This window comes from Eschscholzia californica, unplaced genomic scaffold (assembly GCF_041429995.1).
Source record: "Eschscholzia californica isolate CP2 unplaced genomic scaffold, dmEscCali1.0.p SCAF_5, whole genome shotgun sequence".
Lineage (NCBI taxonomy): Eukaryota > Viridiplantae > Streptophyta > Magnoliopsida > Ranunculales > Papaveraceae > Eschscholzia > Eschscholzia californica.
In genome coordinates this window covers 11665209-11682263 of record NW_028238472.1, presented here as the reverse complement: position 1 = coordinate 11682263, position 17055 = coordinate 11665209, and the positions used below count along the sequence as shown (strand labels likewise).

The 17055-nt window shown below is 36.3% G+C and overlaps 1 protein-coding gene across 1 annotated transcript; it reads right to left on the bottom strand.

Annotated features, from left to right (window-relative positions):
* Positions 1 to 6712: 6712 nt before the first annotated feature.
* Positions 6713 to 9044, bottom strand: LOC147537072 (beta-1,2-xylosyltransferase XYXT1-like). Its single transcript, XM_086642730.1, has 3 exons — positions 9039 to 9044; positions 8811 to 8997; positions 6713 to 8442 (listed from the first exon to the last, which is right to left on the bottom strand). The coding sequence occupies exons 1-3, from the start codon at positions 9042 to 9044 to the stop codon at positions 6713 to 6715; spliced, it is 1923 nt and encodes a 640-aa protein (XP_086498856.1).
* Between the last annotated feature and the right edge of the window lie 8011 nt (positions 9045 to 17055).

Below are 17055 nucleotides of genomic sequence, written 5' to 3'. Positions count from 1 at the left end.
ATTCTATTATTCCATATGTTGTTGGTATAAATTCCTCTCGAGATTTATGGCTAACTCTTGAAGAAAATTTTGCTGCATCTTCTACTTCTCATATTCTTCAATTACAAAATAAATTAAGAGAGATAACGAAAGGAAATCAGTCTGTTCAAGAATATTTAGGTCAAATAAAGAAGATTACTGATAGCTTAGCCGCAGCTGGTTCACCTTGTTCTAAAAATGAGGTTATTATCACCATGTTAAGAGGTCTTCCATCTGAATATGATGCATTTTCAGCAGCAATCAGAGTTCGTCATCCTCCTGTCACCATTAATGAACTTCATAACCTCCTGGTTAGTGAAGAGATCACAGTTTCTGATAAGATTAAACAAACTTCTTCAATTGTTACTCAAGCATTTCTTGCTCCTCGAAATACCTCAAATAGGGGTAATTATGATAACAAAAGGTCTTATGGAAGAGGAGGTGGTCGTTCCTCATATCAATCATCTTCTAATCATCAATCTCGACAAATTCAATCAAACTCTAATCAGTACAAGAATTAGCCTAACTCAGGTAATTCAGTACATTCTTTCTCAGATAGACCACCAACAAGATGTCAAATTTGTAACAAATTAGGTCACAGTGCCTATGAGTGTTACCATCGAATGAATTTCTCTATTCAAGGAAAGAATCCTCCTAGGAATCTATCAGCTATGCTTGCCTCTGCTAATATAAATGGGTTTAACCCTTGGTTTGCTGATACTGGGGCTTCTGAGCACATTACCCCTGATTTGTCTAATGTTGCTTCTACTTCATCATATAATGGCAATGCCATAGTGAACACTGCTAGTGGTCAAGGTATGTACATCTCTCACATTGGTAATTCTTCATTTCAAGTAAATAAGCATAACTTCAATTTAAAAGGTATACTTCATGTTCCACAAGCATCACACAATTTACTCTCCATTTATAAATTCACAAAGGATAACAATGTTTCTGTGACATGTGACCCTACTAAATTTCTTGTAAAGGATCTTCATTCACAGAAGATGCTCTTCCAAGGACCAGTTGAGGATGGTCTCTACCCAATTCCCATCAAAATTTCACAATCTCCTGCTGTCTCAGCATTTAACACTACTGCTGCTTCTTCTACTTTGTGGCACAAAAGACTTGGCCACCCATCCTTCCAGTCTATGCAAAGAATAAAACATATTTTACCTTTCTCTGATGCTTGTAATAAACCTATGTTTTGTGGTGATTGTCAATTAGGAAGAAGTACTAAACTTCCTTTTTCTATTTCAAATACTTCTTCTTCTAGAGCTTTTCAATTACTACACATGGATGTATGGGGTCCTACTAATGAACCTTCAATTTCTGGTTTCAAATACTATGTCAATGTGATTGATGATTGGAGTAAGTTTTGTTGGGTGTTTCCTCTTACCACTAAGTCTGAGTTTAGACATGTTTTTCTTCAATTCAAGGCAAGAATTGAAAACCATTTTAAGTGTACTATTAATACTATTAGAACAGACAATGGTGGTGAGTTTCTTCATGGTGAATTACAGTTTTTGTTAGCTTCCCATGGTATTCTTCATCAAACCTCCTGTCCTCATACACCAGAACAAAATGGTGTTGCTGAGGTTAAACACAAACACCTTATTAATATTACAAGAACTCTTCTTATTCAAGCTTCTCTACCAACTTCTTTTTGGTGTGAAGCTCTTCTTACAGCTAACTACCTAATAAACAGACTTCCTACCAAGTCTATTTCCTTTCTAAGTCCTCTAGAGAAACTATATGGTATACCCCCTGATTACTCTACACTTAGAAATTTTGGTTGTGCCTGCTATCCATGGCTGAAACCTTATGCTCCTCATAAGTTAGCTCCAAGGAGTGCTCAATGTGTCTTCTTGGGGTATTGTCCAACTCAAAAAGGGTATAAGTGCTGGGATCCTAAAACTAATAGGATGTATACTTCTAGACATGTTGTCTTTGATGAAACCCATTACCCTATGGCCAACTCTGCTCAATCTATCTCTAAGTCTAATGACTTGTCTATCAATACTATTCCCTTACCCCCAATTCCTATCTTTAGACATTCTTCTCCTGTCACTTCACCTCAGCCATCACAAACACCTGTTATTCAAACACCCATTACTCATTCTCCTATTACCCAAACAGAACCTACTTCTCCAATTCAACCATTACCCACATCTAATATAATACCTCCTAATCCCACAGACCCTTCTTCTTCTGCTTCATCCACACCTATTATTCCTTCTCCACCTCCTGAGACAACTCTCAATGCTCATCCCATGGTTACCAGATCAAAAGCTGGTATTTTCAAACCCAAAATACTTCAAGCTAGCAAACATCCTATTCCTCTAGCATTATTATCTACTTCCTTACCAGCTACACCTACTTGTTTTACACAAGCCAATAAGGTTCCTCAATGGAAAGAGGCTATGCAAGCTGAGTTTAATGCTCTTCAACAAGCTGGTACATGGACTCTTGTACCTCCAAATGATTCTCAAAATTTGGTAGGTTGTAAGTGGGTTTTCAAGATAAAACAACACTCAGATGGGTCTATTGAGAGATATAAGGCTAGACTTGTAGCCAATGGTTTTCATCAAAAGGAAGGTGTTGACTTCACTGAAACATTTAGTCCAGTAGCTAAACCAACAACAATTAGAGTGATTTTTTCTCTTGTAGTTCAAAATGATTGGCCAATTAGGCAATTAGATGTTAGTAATGCTTTCCTACATGGTAATCTCAAAGAAGAGGTATATATGGTTCAACCATCTGGGTTTCAAGATCCTATTCATCCTTCTTATGTATGCAAACTTCACAAGTCATTGTATGGTCTTAAACAGGCTCCTAGAGCCTGGTATGAAGCTCTAATGGATGCTTTATTGGGTCTTGGTTTCACTACATCTCAATCAGACTCTTCTCTGTTTGTCAGCTTCTCTCAAGGTATAATCACCATTGTTCTCATTTATGTTGATGATATACTTGTCACTGGTTCATCTCCTGCTGCTTGTAGAACTCTTATTGATCAACTTGGTACTTCATTCTCCATGAAAGATCTTGGAGATTTACATTACTTTCTGGGGTTAGAAGTTAAGAGAAATGATTCAACTTTAAGTCTTACTCAGACCAAATACACTTTGGACTTGTTGAAGAAAAGTGATATGTTAGGTGCTAAACCATGTAATTCTCCTGCTGCTGTTGGTTCTAGGCTTACCTCTAATGATAGTCCTCTGCTTTCAGACCCTACATCATATAGGTCTTTAGTAGGAGCTCTACAATATTTAACTTGGACAAGGCCTGATATTTGTTATGCTGTGAGTCAAGTTTGTCAGCATATGCGCTCTCCAACTGAGCTCCATCTAGCTGCAGTCAAGAGAATCCTAAGGTATCTCAAAGGTACTTTACATCATGGATTAATCTTTAGCAAAGGTTCAACTTCTCTATCTGGTTATTCAGATGCTGAGTGGGCTGGGGATCTTTCCACAAGTAAATCAACTGGTGGTTATATCTTGTATCTTGGTCCCAACCCTGTAGCTTGGTCAGCTAAGAAGCAATCGAGTGTCTCTAGGTCCTCTACTGAGGCTGAGTATCGCAGCTTAGCTCAGTGTGCTGCTGAGTCTGTCTGGTTATGCACTCTTCTTCATGAGCTTCATGTGTTTCTTAAAGAACCACCTATCCTTTGGTGTGACAATATTTCGGCTATTTCTCTTGCCTCCAATCCTATTTTCCACTCCAAAATGAAGCATCTTGCTATTGACTATCATTTTATTCGAGAATTAGTTTCAAATGGTCGTCTCAAGGTTCACTACATCACCTCTCTTGATCAACCTGCTGATGTGTTCACCAAGTCTTTAGCTTCTCCAAGATTTCAAAGCTTAAAAGGCAAGCTGAAAGTTTGTCAATGTCCCTTTCATCTTGAGGGGGGGTAATAGTCAAGAGTGTATGAGTGGTGTAAAGAAGGTGTATAGGAGGTGTAAATGTAATTTTGGTTGTGTTGTGTTTAGGGTAAAGTAGAGTCGGTTACACCTTATCATGACTTCACAACTGTCTAACCGACTCTAACAACTTCCCTAACAAACTCTAACAAACTATATCTCTCTATATAAGTTGTAATCCCTCATTTGATTAATACAAGTTTTCATTAGTTCTAATAAGTAGGTAGTACTACGAGCTCTCATCTTCTGAATCAATTTTGTTAATCCTCAAAGAAGTTGGGAAACAAATTCTACGATAAACGACCTGCAATAAGGCATACGTGAAAGTATATATATATATATATATATATATATATATATATATATATATATGTGGTCGTTTATAAAATCACAATGCCATTCAAGAAAAAACAAGACATACAAAAAATATGCTCTATGTACTTAACTAGAAAAATGTAATAGTATACTAGTATAAAATTGCACAACGAGGCAAAATCTGGTCAGAGTTTTAATGGTAGGTGATTAGTTATTAAATTAGGTTGGTACTGTTCTCTTTTGAGTGAAAGAAAGCCATAACACTAGCCAGGATATTGATTCTAGTTGAAACAAATAAAGAATTATATATTATTTAACTAGTCGATTATAGAAAGATTAATATAAAACTAAATACTGAATAAACAAACAAACAAACATTTGGGTTGTCTGGACTACACCCGAAATTAATTAGGCTTTTTTAATAGGGTTAATTAATTAAATTGACCGACACTGAGTTAAGATGAGTTGAATCGGAATCACAAGGGTTGACTTAAAGATGAGTTGAAATGTTCCAATTAAGATTGGAACTTCTATATTCAGACATAGATTTCATGCTATATATGTTGATTGTTTTTTTTTTTATAACTGATATATATATATATATATATATATATATATATTGATCTAGAAAGTGCCGAGGAGTCACACAGTTACAAACAGGGACGGAATCAGGAGTCAAAAGCAAGGGGGGCCAAATGTACATGTACAATTAAATCTTTTTGTCGTACCTAATTTACCCCCGTGCTTTGAAACAATAACATAACATAAATCAAAATAAAACTCAAGTGTATTCGAGGAAACGGAAGGCATTTTTTCCCCCAAGTTTAAGCTACATCTATATTTAATAAGAATTAAGAGTAGATAAATGTCAATCAAACCATGTCCAAACATGAAAAGTAGTAACACATGGAAAGAGAGGTCAATAAGAATCTCATCTAGACTTCAGTAGTCACATGCTCAAGTGATGATTTTGTTCACCCAGACTATAAAGGCACCATTAAATATCCCACATTTGGGCTTACCCATGTTGAGGCCAGGGGGGCCATGGCCCCTCCTGGCCTCAACATAGATACGTCCCTGGTTACAAAGACTAAAAGTGATCTAAGGCACGAGCGAGAGAAGCACCAAATGAAGAGGAAAAACTTGACCCACTTTATAAATTGCACGATTGTTACGTTCTCTCCAGATGGTCCAACCAAATGACAAATGGTTAAATGAAAGCCTTTCAACGAGTCAATTCTCCAATCAAAGCGCCCTTCATAGAAGAGCAGTAGAGATATGCTCCGCCAGTTCCTCGGTCCATTTTCATGCATGTTTTAAGATGATATAGAATATTCGATGTTATAACAGCCATTCATTTGGTACTTGTCTTTGACTCTCAGTATAATATGAAAGAATTTCAAAGAATGTTTCTCCCCTTGGTGGTTTAATGCATGATTTGTGAGATCTTCAAAGATAGATAACCATAGAATTAAGGCATATATGTTTTATGTATATAATTCTTTTCAGGGAACTTGTAGATAGTCAACTTAGAAATAAACCATGTTTTGGGGAAAATTTAGTAGGTTTATCATTAATATTAAATTAATAGAAGTGCTACTAAAATATATATTTTTAATTACAAACTAGTATGCATTATATGTTAATGTTTGGACAGTAACTACTCTCCAATAACTTAAAGGGTTGTCAACGGTTGGTAGCCCAAGTGGTTCCAAGGTGTTGACATATACTCCAGAAATCCCTGGAGGTCTCAGGTTCGAGTCCCAGAGAAGGTGGAATCTTTGGTTATTTGATTTGGGATTATTAGGGTATAAATAAGGTTTAGTTGGACTTTAGGCCATGTTTAGTTGGGTTATAGGTCCGGTTGTGTCTAATTTGTAGTGGGCGGTTATCGAGCTTATCACGTCTTTGATGTATCAACGCCAAATGTAACGACTAACGTAGATCGTAGTCGACTTCCAAAAAAAATAAAAAATAAAAATAACTTAAAGGGTTAACATTTTTAATATGTACTATGTAAGTCAATCCTCACCTAGGTTGAAGATGAAGTTGGTATACCTCATGTGGTTTTCAATGCTTTGTGAGTGGGCGTTTTAAGTCGTGAGACCCTGAAGTGTCAGATCAGTCGATATCTCTACCAACCTTGAAGGTTGGTCTGCACAATCATACATAACTATATACGGATTTTACTTGATTACATCTTTTTTCAGATACAACTTTTTTTTCAAGCTTAGGTTGCTCGTTGATGACACAACTAGTATTATTGTTGATTTGTAATCGACAAAATAATACAAGTATATTGTCGAATTAGTGACATTCCGAATCAAATAGGAAAAAAACATACCTAACCAAAAAAAGGAGGAAGGAACAAAAAAATAAATACAAAAGAGTATATACAAAGAGAATAAGGTTGGAATTAAACATGCAAATTCATTATATACTCATATATTTAATTCTTAATGGAGAAGCTTAAGTGCTTTAACCAAAGTAGCCCTAAATCTAACAACATCTAGTTTTACATCTTGTTTATTTAAGTAAACACTTCTAAATAATTCCCACCCTTGTTTACTAACTGAGAGAGGATTCTTAAGAACTTGATCATCAAGTGAATATTGTTCTATTAAAGAACTCTCTTCTAATCTTATTTTATGCCCTAAATATTTCAACTTTAACTCTTTTGCTGGCTCACTAAAGTAATTAGCAAGCCAATCCATTCCTGGTCCAAATGGAATTATCTGAATTAATACTGCATTAGTAGGAAGATAAACAAGATTAGTTAAACCAGCTCCATGAACTCCCATCATAACATCACATGAATTCACTATTTCCACAGACTTAGAGTAAGTTTTCGTCGTTCCGGGCTCCTCTATAACTACTTCATATCCCAAACTTTCAGCCATTTTAACTATTTCAACTTCATTCACAAATTTTCGGCTTCGTTTCCGCGAAATAAGTAAAAGCCTTGGTTTCTTCTTGTATTGTTTTTTAGTATCTCTAAGCTTTATAGCCATAGATTTCTCTAATGAAAATGAAGTTCTTAAGAACTTACTAAAATCAGTCATTGAGTAACCTTTAGGTGGTTTTAATGGATCTATTCCAAACTCTTTGTGATGAATTAGACCTAATAAAACTCTTGGGTAACAATGTACATTGTCTTCTTTGTCGATATCGATTATTGGGTACTTAGATAATTGTTTTAGGATTGGTTCATATTTCTTAATCCAAGAAGGTCTATAGATATTGGTTATGAGGAATTGAACTTCTTGGTTGAATTGATGAGAAGTGACAATAAGTGGGACTAAAGTATCGGCGAAATCGTGGAAATGGTTAGAAGAGTATCCACTAACCGAAAAAATTACGGCCGGGATGTTATGGTTATGAGTGCAATGAAGAGTTTGTGTGTTGTTTTCTGTATATGGTTTTACGGTAAACTCTGTAACGCTTGACATTGCCGCTTTATCTTCTTTTCGAGCATAGGGTTTAATCCTCCATGACTCTTTTGTTCTGAAATATCCATTTTCATGAGAATTGTAAAGTATGGTGGATGATTTTCCATGGATTCTGATTTCCTTGATATCACAAGAATCTGATTTCCTTTCCAATTTGCACACTGGTGATATAATTTTTTGCCTTATTTCTGCTTCGGAAACTTTGGTTTCCTGTGGAGTGATTGTAGCATTTGGGATTCTAATTTCTTGATCCACTTCAATTTTATTTGAAAATTTTGTTTCTTGTGAATTTACCTTAGTGGTTTGGATTTTGATTTCTTGCGAATTCATCGGGTATGGAACTATTGCTTCCGGATTTTCCTTTGCATTATTTAAGATTTCTGTTTCTTGTGGATTTAATGTGGTGGTTGGAATTTTGATTTCCTGTGAATTTGTTGTTTCTGGAACTTTGACTTCCATATTACTCTTTGCAATGTTGGGAACTTCTCTTTCCTGCGAATTCACTGTGGTGGTTGGAATTTTATTTTCCTGCGAATTTACAAGAGTAGTTGGTATTTTGATTTCCCCCGAATTCATTGTAGTTTCGTTTCCCTCCAGATTTTTCCTAGTGTTTTCTTGCTTTACTTCACCAGCTTCTACCTCAAAATCCTGTTTCATTTTACTATCTGGGAGTTTGATTTCCTTCTCCGTTTCACTATCTACCACTTCTATTTCCAGCTTCATATCACCATCTGCCACTAAAAAAGTGCAATTTTTCACCAAAATATCAGACTTTAGATCAATTCAAATGAACTACTAGAAGCAATATAAATACATATTGAGATATTAAGAATCTAACTATACAAATTAAATGCATTCATATAGATTTGTTTAGAAAACAGCATTTTGTGTCAGATTATAGGCCCAAAGTTGTTAAAGACAAGCTTGCTAAAGGCAATCCCTAAAATGGTTAAAGGCAATGGGTGTATATGAGGCAATGCCTTAATTAATGTTTGACATAACCATACAATTGACGTCGTTAGGTTAGTTGCCGGTGCGGCAATCTCCGGGCGGTGACCTTCATAAAATAAAAAAGTTCGTACTTCTTGCTTTTCTTCTCTTCAACTTTTTTTTCTTCCTTTGGCAAGATAATCATTAGCCCAACGAATAGCTGTTCTTGCATTCTGCAATTCACTCTTCATTAAACCACAAAATTCAAAAACAGTCCATGAAAACATGGTTGTTGTGAAAGCCATTGGAAACCCAAACTTCACATTGTCACCAGCATCATAGAATCCTCCAACCAAATAAACCTGCAGTTTATCATTTTTTCCACCTTTAAAAACAAACTCACCTTCATATATTGAAAACATAGAAAGTGAAGTTAAGATGGGTAATGAGAAGGTTGAAACTAACATTAATGGCTGATCCATCAGAGAGACCTGCATCTTTTCTCCATGTGACTCTCTGGTTAGAAGAGAGCTTCCCCGATCTTTGTCCTTCAAAAAATAGGATTGATTTTGTGAGTGCATCTTTATAGTTTTGGGAGGCAAATTTATGTTGCCTTCCGTGGGAAGCTGGATAGGCATCCCCAGATCCAGAGAGAGAGAATAGAGGAGGAGGAGGAGAATAGAGAGGAGGAGGAGGAGGGGGATAGAGGAGGAGGAGGAGGAGGAGGAGGAGGAGCCGGTCGGAGTTGATGGCCGATCTCTGCCACATTCACATTTAACGGAAGAAAACAAAAGGATGAGGTGGGTGATAAACACCCTCAAATTTGGGCATTGCCTCTAACCACACTTGGTCAACTTGTTTTGACCAAGTTTTTGTTAAAAAACACATTGCCTTTAACATGTTTGGGCATTGCCTATAAAATTTCCCTAAAATTAATCAGCATAAATATCAGGCTGGGATAACTGTTAATTTTGAATTCTCATCATCCACCAAAACACTGTAAAATAACATAGTATAATCCGAGTAGCAAGTAAAATGAGATTTACTAATGGATGTAAAGGAGAATTGTTACTGAAAAATAAATATTTGTGAAGACTCATACCGTCCTAGTTCACGGGTTTCTTCAACATATTGAAATTGAGTAACCAAGCATGATCAACAAAGGCTATTGAATTGTTCAAAAACATAAACAAAGATCAACCAACAATTCAAAAGTTCCGAACTTTGAAACCTGGAAACAAGAATTAAATTTTTCTGTTTCATCTTAAACATAAAAAAATGTAAAACCAACAGACTGCTGGAGTTTAAGAATAGAGAACGCAAAAAACTTGGGTTTACAATTGTAAGTAAGACATCGTTTTATCATCAGGCTTCAACTATAGAGTTTTGAAAGTAGGAGAGGGATCTAGAGTTTTGATTAGACTATGTTGAATAGGTTATTTCCTTTTCCATGAGGCTTTCTGACTGGAGAAAGGAATGTTACGTACGCTTTCGAAGGCTGTATGAAGAGAATCTTCCAGATATTAGGAAAATGTTATATACACTCACTGTTTTTACCCTATACACTCACCTTTATCTACACACACACCATATACCCATACACTCACCTTTATCTACACTCACACCTTGTACCCATGTTTACCCAAATACACCCGCTTATCACTTACACTCACATTTTGGTCAAAATCCTTTACCAACTGGTTATGCTTTTCTTCGGTAACATGAAACCGACGCCTAACTCAAATGTTCGGAGAGACAAAACCGATATAATATAACTTGTCGGTACCATCCTACCGACAGATAACCAAAAGCAACATTCGAAGGTCTTTAATAAATTTTCTATCACTAAGAAGATAAATATAATATTTTTTTATCATAAATTGATAAAATAAACTTTTCATCATTTTATTATGTCAATTGCAGAATTACTCAACTAATATTGTGTCACACAGTTCATAAGAGGAACATTTGGGTCAAAGATTAAATCTCCATTGACAATCCGTCTTTCATATAAATCAAACCATCTCATAGCAGCGACACTTGCATATCGTCTCCATTGTTTTGAAAAGGTTGGAAGTGGAGCATCGACTTTTAAGTTTACTCTGACAAAATATGTGCCTCCTATGTATCCAAGACATATAATTTTATGCTTCTCGCATTCATTTGGACCATCAAATAATGGAAAGACAGTCTGAGATCCGGACTTTGCCAAGTGAATAAAGATACAATTATAGTGCGTTGATAAGACTTGATGACAAAAAGGACTTAATTACCAAAACGGTTCCTCTACGAATGGAGTGATCATCCTACATTATTTAGGGAAATAAATAAAAAAAATAAGTAGGTTCTCCATGCTATAAAATTCCAACATTGTTGTCTGCATATCGGTAAGACACAACCGACAGATTACACAACACATCGACATTGTCAAACAGAGTAGTTGTTCCATTACATGTAGGTGTCTTCGTGTCGACTTGTAATACAACGGTTCGGTCTGATACTTCCGATAGTTTATCTTCTTTGCTTTTTGCTCTTCAAGAATAACATAACTTTCACTTAAGAAAAACATAAAACGAAGATTCATGGATGTTTACATACCTTTTAAGTGGGCGATTCTTTAGTCTTCATAATTTTATTTGGATCAAAATAAGGATATGAGGTTTCACCCTTTTCCATTGTTTTCACCGTTGAAACACCAGTAAAAACCTTCAAATATTTGAACATGACTTTGTAGCAAGATAATTGTTTGATTATTGGATGTTTCTGCTCACAAACAAACTTAAAGTGGTGGGGGTATAGATGTGGTTGATTTTTGGATGTTTGATTTTTAGGTTTTCTTTAATGAGCATGACTGATGTGGCGTTAAAATGCCACATTTGGATACTTTAACTTTGATGAGTTAGTTCTTTTCGTGTTTTATTTCTAATTATTTATAAGTTTTTCTTGGTAGGTACCTTATTTGGAGTTTGACGCTTCATTTGGAATAAAACGGAATATTTATCACATTTTCATCTCATGTAGAAGAGACCGGAAGGAAAGAGCACCAGGGGTATTCTGGTCATTTTGGTGAAAAATCAGAGGTTAAATGGCAAGTTGAGTCAATGGTGAGTCCGACGGCGAAAACGGAAGTCGAATCGGAGTTCGGACGGGAAAATTGTGGAAGAAAGAAACCGAGGATATTTTAATCTTTTTTGAGAATTAGATGTGTAGAGAAAATGATGAAGGCACTCTCTGGTTCTAGATGAAACTCAAAGGCAAGCCCAAAGCCCAAAGAAGAATGAACAAAATGGAAATCTTATGAGCACCCTTTAAAAGCCCAAATCAAAATAGACTTAAGACCAAGTCAAACTGAGTGGACCAAGTGAAGGTGGTCCTAGGTTCTAATTGACAAGTCTGACTTTGGTTTTAAGGATCAAGGAGTTAGGGTTTTGGGGATCTCTCCATTAGGTATTTTAGAAAAGGCTAGAAAGAGAGAGGAGGGAGGAAACCGGCCAAGCTTTGGCCGGCCGTTATACAAAGACCGGACAAGCTTGGCCGGCACATCAGCTGACCGGAGCAGCCGAGAAGCCAGCAGCCTTCAACGTGCACAGCAAGACCGCCATTACAGCAGCTCGGGAAGAGATCTTCACCAGCTCGGGTTTCATTGAGGACGGCAACAGCTCGGGTTATCTCCAGCTCCAACAGGTAGCAGCTCGGGTTTCCGGCAAGGGACAACATCTCGGTATTGACAACAGCAGCTTGGTCTCTCGGGATCTCATTAGCAAGGCTCGGGAGTAACTAGGAACAGCAGCCGAGAGTCTCCTTCAAAACGAAGCAACAGCTCGGGTCTCCTTCAACTCGGACAGTGTCTTCAGCAGCTCGGGACCGGAATTTCTTGGCCGGAAAGCTTGAATCTGGCCGGTTTTGTTCGTGGTGGTTCCGGCAACTCTTTTGGCCGGAAACCATAGGGGTTTCACTTAGAATATCTTTACCTTGAATGTCCTTGTGTTTGATTAAAGTTTTGGCTAAGAAATCTTAGAGAGAGAAAGCTTGCTTATAGCTTTCATGGTGGATTTTGTCTAAAGGAAGAAGAAGACTCTGTTGCTAAGGGGAATACTGGTTTTCCTGAGGGGACACCAAATCTGCACTGTTAAGAGGACCCCTGCATTCTGTTACAGGGAGATCGACAACACTTGAACACTTATATTTCCCGTCGATCTTAGTCTCGCGCTTCATCGGAATAGGGAGATTCTCACCTTAACTCATGTCTTTCTTTATTTTCTTCCCATTTATTATTTGTATCGCCATGTCTAGCTAACTTTTGTATTCGGATACTCGTGATACATGTTTTGATGTGACAAATGAGTTTTAATGATGAAATCTTCCGGGTTTTTAGACCGTTCATGGACTAGAATCTGAGTTATTCAAAGAGTTCGTGACCAATCCAAGTAAATGGGTGAAGTTAACTAACTTTTCATGCTTATTGATTATTAGTAATAGTCACTATCGACTTTGTGGATCGAAGTATCCCTCTCATTCGATTCTTGCTCGACTCTTCCCGAATCTCTCACCTTTAGTTTAGTTCGTCTTATTTGTTTATTTATCTTAAATCAATCTGAAAACCCAACTTATTATCTTTTCGTTTTTAGTCTGAGTTAGTGACTGACACTTAAACCGGTGGGTTAGACTCTTTCGGTATTCGTATTACCTTCCTATCTTCGTGGATCGATCCCGGTCTTACCGGGTTATTACTTGACGCCCGTATACTTGCGGGTGGAGACCTTTTAGGGTAACCTCTTAGGCCCATCAATGACCAATATTGCCTTGGTGAGTGCGAGTAAAATTTGGCTCGGTCAAATCAAATTAACCAAGTCAACCCTAATGTGAGTGTGGCGGGTAAAAACGGTGAGTTTATATAAAATTTCCCAAAAAAGAAGTCACAGAACCTCAAGAAATAAAGTTTTATAAGCGCCTCCAGCTTTTTTACTTTTTTGAAAACGCCCCCGACCACCTGTAAGTACTATAAAACCGTTGCTAAATGTTAGCAAAATTTTGTACGAGAATAGGGTCCGATTCCGTGATCACTTTTTAAGGCATGATTTTAGGATTTAACTTGATCAACAAGTTAGAGTTTTGCTGTTTCTATATAAATCCGGAGGAGGATATTGTAGAAACCTAGCTAGTAATTATCACGTAGTAGCTCCTAAAATAATAAGATGTTCTGGTGGGACGAAGAAGAAGAAGAAAAAGTAGAAGATGAAGAAGACAGGATTAGTGAGTTAGAATTAGACATTATTCATCGTATCCTCTCTTTATTGAGTTGAGAGAAGCCATCCAGACTTGTATTTTATCTAAAAGATGGAGGTATGTTTGGAAATCTCTTCCGTATCTAAATTTCATTCGCCAATATAGTCATTTAAATTTCCGTCGTCGCACATATAGTCATGAAATTAAGTTAAGTGATTTTGTTGATAACTTATTAAATCTTCGTGACGATCCTTGTCCTATTTGGAGTTTTTGTTTAAGATATGATGATTCTTGGTGTGAACTTCAGAACCATCGTATTTGTAAGTGTATTGAAACCAACAACCTTGAAGTACTATATCTTGATAATCTTAGTGGTGATATAAAATATCAATTACCTCTTGTTTCCATTTTCACTTCGAAATCGTTGAGGATATTAAAGTTGAAATATGAGTATAGTCTTTATAATTTTCCAAAGCTTGAAATACCGAATTCAATAAGTTTACCTAGGCTAGAGAAACTTAATCTCGGAAGGTTTCATCTAGATGAAGATGATGATATTAAGAAGATCTTGTTGAATTGTCATGTTCTCGAGTCATTGTCGTTTGATGGTTGCATGTTCAGTCAAAACAACTTTGAGATATCTTCTCCCAATCTTAAGCATTTAAAAATGGATCATTGTCAATACATTGCCTCGGAAGACGACCGACAAATATGTACTATAAACATAAAGGCTCAAAACCTCTTGTCTCTCAGATGCATTTATCCTAAATTTTGCCTGTCTTATTATTCATCTTATCCAGACATTCAAAAGTCTCTTGAATTTCGATCCGTGATTTGTGAATCGTTGGAGACATTTAAGTTAAAAACCTTTGGTAATTCTAAACTTTGCTCAATGTTTTTACCTAAGCTCGAGAAACTTGTTCTAGTTGGTCTTGAAGGTGCGATTGGTGCTCTTAACGGTATGTTTTTAAGTTGTCCACTTCTTAAATCAGTGTCTCTAAAAAAATGTGAGTTTGGTGACAACATCCTTGATATTTGTGGTCTTCAACTTAAGCATTTGGAAATTTACGGGGGAGCTGCTGAATCGATCAAGTTATATGCTCCAAATCTCATATCATTTCAAATTGATGGTTTCAAATGGAAATACTTTGATACAGGGAACTTTAGCACGTTAGTTAATGCTAATATTGACTTGAAATTCGCCGAAGCAAGATATACATTTCAGTGTGAAACACCAAATATTGATGATCAGATGAGAAAATTATATTTACCACCCATTGTTAAATTACTTAGAGCTTTTCATAAAGTGAAAGTTCTAACATTATCATATTTAGTCTTTATGTTACTCTCAGAAGCTCCGTCATTATTAGAAAACCTACTTGAGTTTTGTAACCTTACTTGTTTGAACATCTCGACATGGCTTTTGAGAGACTCCATCAATGTAATATCACACTTACTTGAGATATCTCCTAACATAGAGTCTCTTATTATGAAGACAAATTCGGGGGATGATAACGAATTGAAACTAATAAAAGTCTCGCTCTAAGGATGCAACTTCCATCACCTCAAAGTGGTCGAGATTTATGGTCCAGGTCCATCTTTATATATTGAAAACTATAAAGGTTATGATTATCTTATGTTTGTAACAAGACTGTTGAAGAAGGCCAACAATTTGCAGAATGTTACACTAAATTTGTTTCGGTATGAGGAATTAACAGAAGCTGCTCGACTTGCAAAAGATTTCCCAAGAGTCGCACCATTTGTAACATTCTTGTTGTCCCATGAACGCTCTGACAATTGGTCATGAACAACTTCAATAGTAGGCAGCAGGTGGTAGTGAACAACTTCAATTGTATGCTACGATTGATCGTAAATTTCTATGTGATGCTTGAAGCACAAAATTAGTTTTTAGTAATGGTGGTATCTTCTGGTAATTTGAATTCTTACCCATTTTATCAACTCCTAAATATTCATCAATGAAACTTTTTGTGTGCATAAGGTGTATCTTCAAGGACATTCCTGTGCTTGGAGTGGAGTTCCTGTTTTTGTTCCGCTAATACTTGGTTTATCCGCCTTTAATTTTTCATGTGCTGTCAATTATATAGTATTCATTTTTCCTTCTGATTATGTGACTCCGACAGATTGTACTTTTTGAGGATTCGACTACGATCTACGTTAGTCGTTACAACACACAGATACATCATGAAGACTTGATAAGCACTTGATAAGCACTATAATCATCGAAGTTAAACTTCTAATGAAAGAGGCCTAAATCAAATCGTAATTAGGTAGAGTATTTTTTCTTAATTTAGATCTAACTCATTTTAACGGTTTGAATGGTTTTAGCCTCTTTGATTTTTTTTTTTTTGATGAAATAACCTCTTTGATTTTGGAATGCTTGGTTTTGTCTTATTTGTGCATACGAAGTATTGAATTTCAAAGATGACTATACCTGCTAGTATATCTGGAGAGGGTAGAATAATGGTCTTATCTAAGCTATGTAAAATTATTAATATGTTCATGCCATTAGTGTCTTGCAATTGCAACCTACTGCCTTAAAGAGACACTACTATGGCACACTCTTCCTAGAAGATGATTTCCAAGGTGTTTAGAGGGACCCAAATAAATGGTACAAATATATGGTCAAAATATCATATTTTAAGATTGGGAGCTAATAGAGTGACTTAGCATTTGATATTTAGAAGGTGACATGTTTCTTCATTTGGAAAAAACAAAAACCGTCTCCACAATTGTCAAACTTTGAAAAAATTGTCTTTTAGTGTATTTCACGTCATTATGTCACCCTTTAAGTCACCCTCTAAGTCATTGTAGCATCTCCCAGTAAGATTTGAAGTTCATGTCTAGTTCAGTTACATTTTTTTTTATGAAATGTAAAGAAAGGATGCAACACTTCCCAGGATGTCACCCACCCCAGCCAACTGGTTTTGAGTTAGATGGTCACAAATTTAATATGGTATCAGAGTTAGGATCACACGTGATAGGCTTAAAACTTAAAAGCCACACGTGTTCCAAAAAGAAAAAAAACACGTGATAGGCTTAAAAAACGCCACACGCGAGGGGGCATGTAGAATAGTCTCACATGGGAAAAGGGGCATTTAGTAACCAAGAATATAATGTCTAGGTTGTCCCCACTAGTCGCCAATTGGGTTTGAGTTGGATGACCACAAACTTAA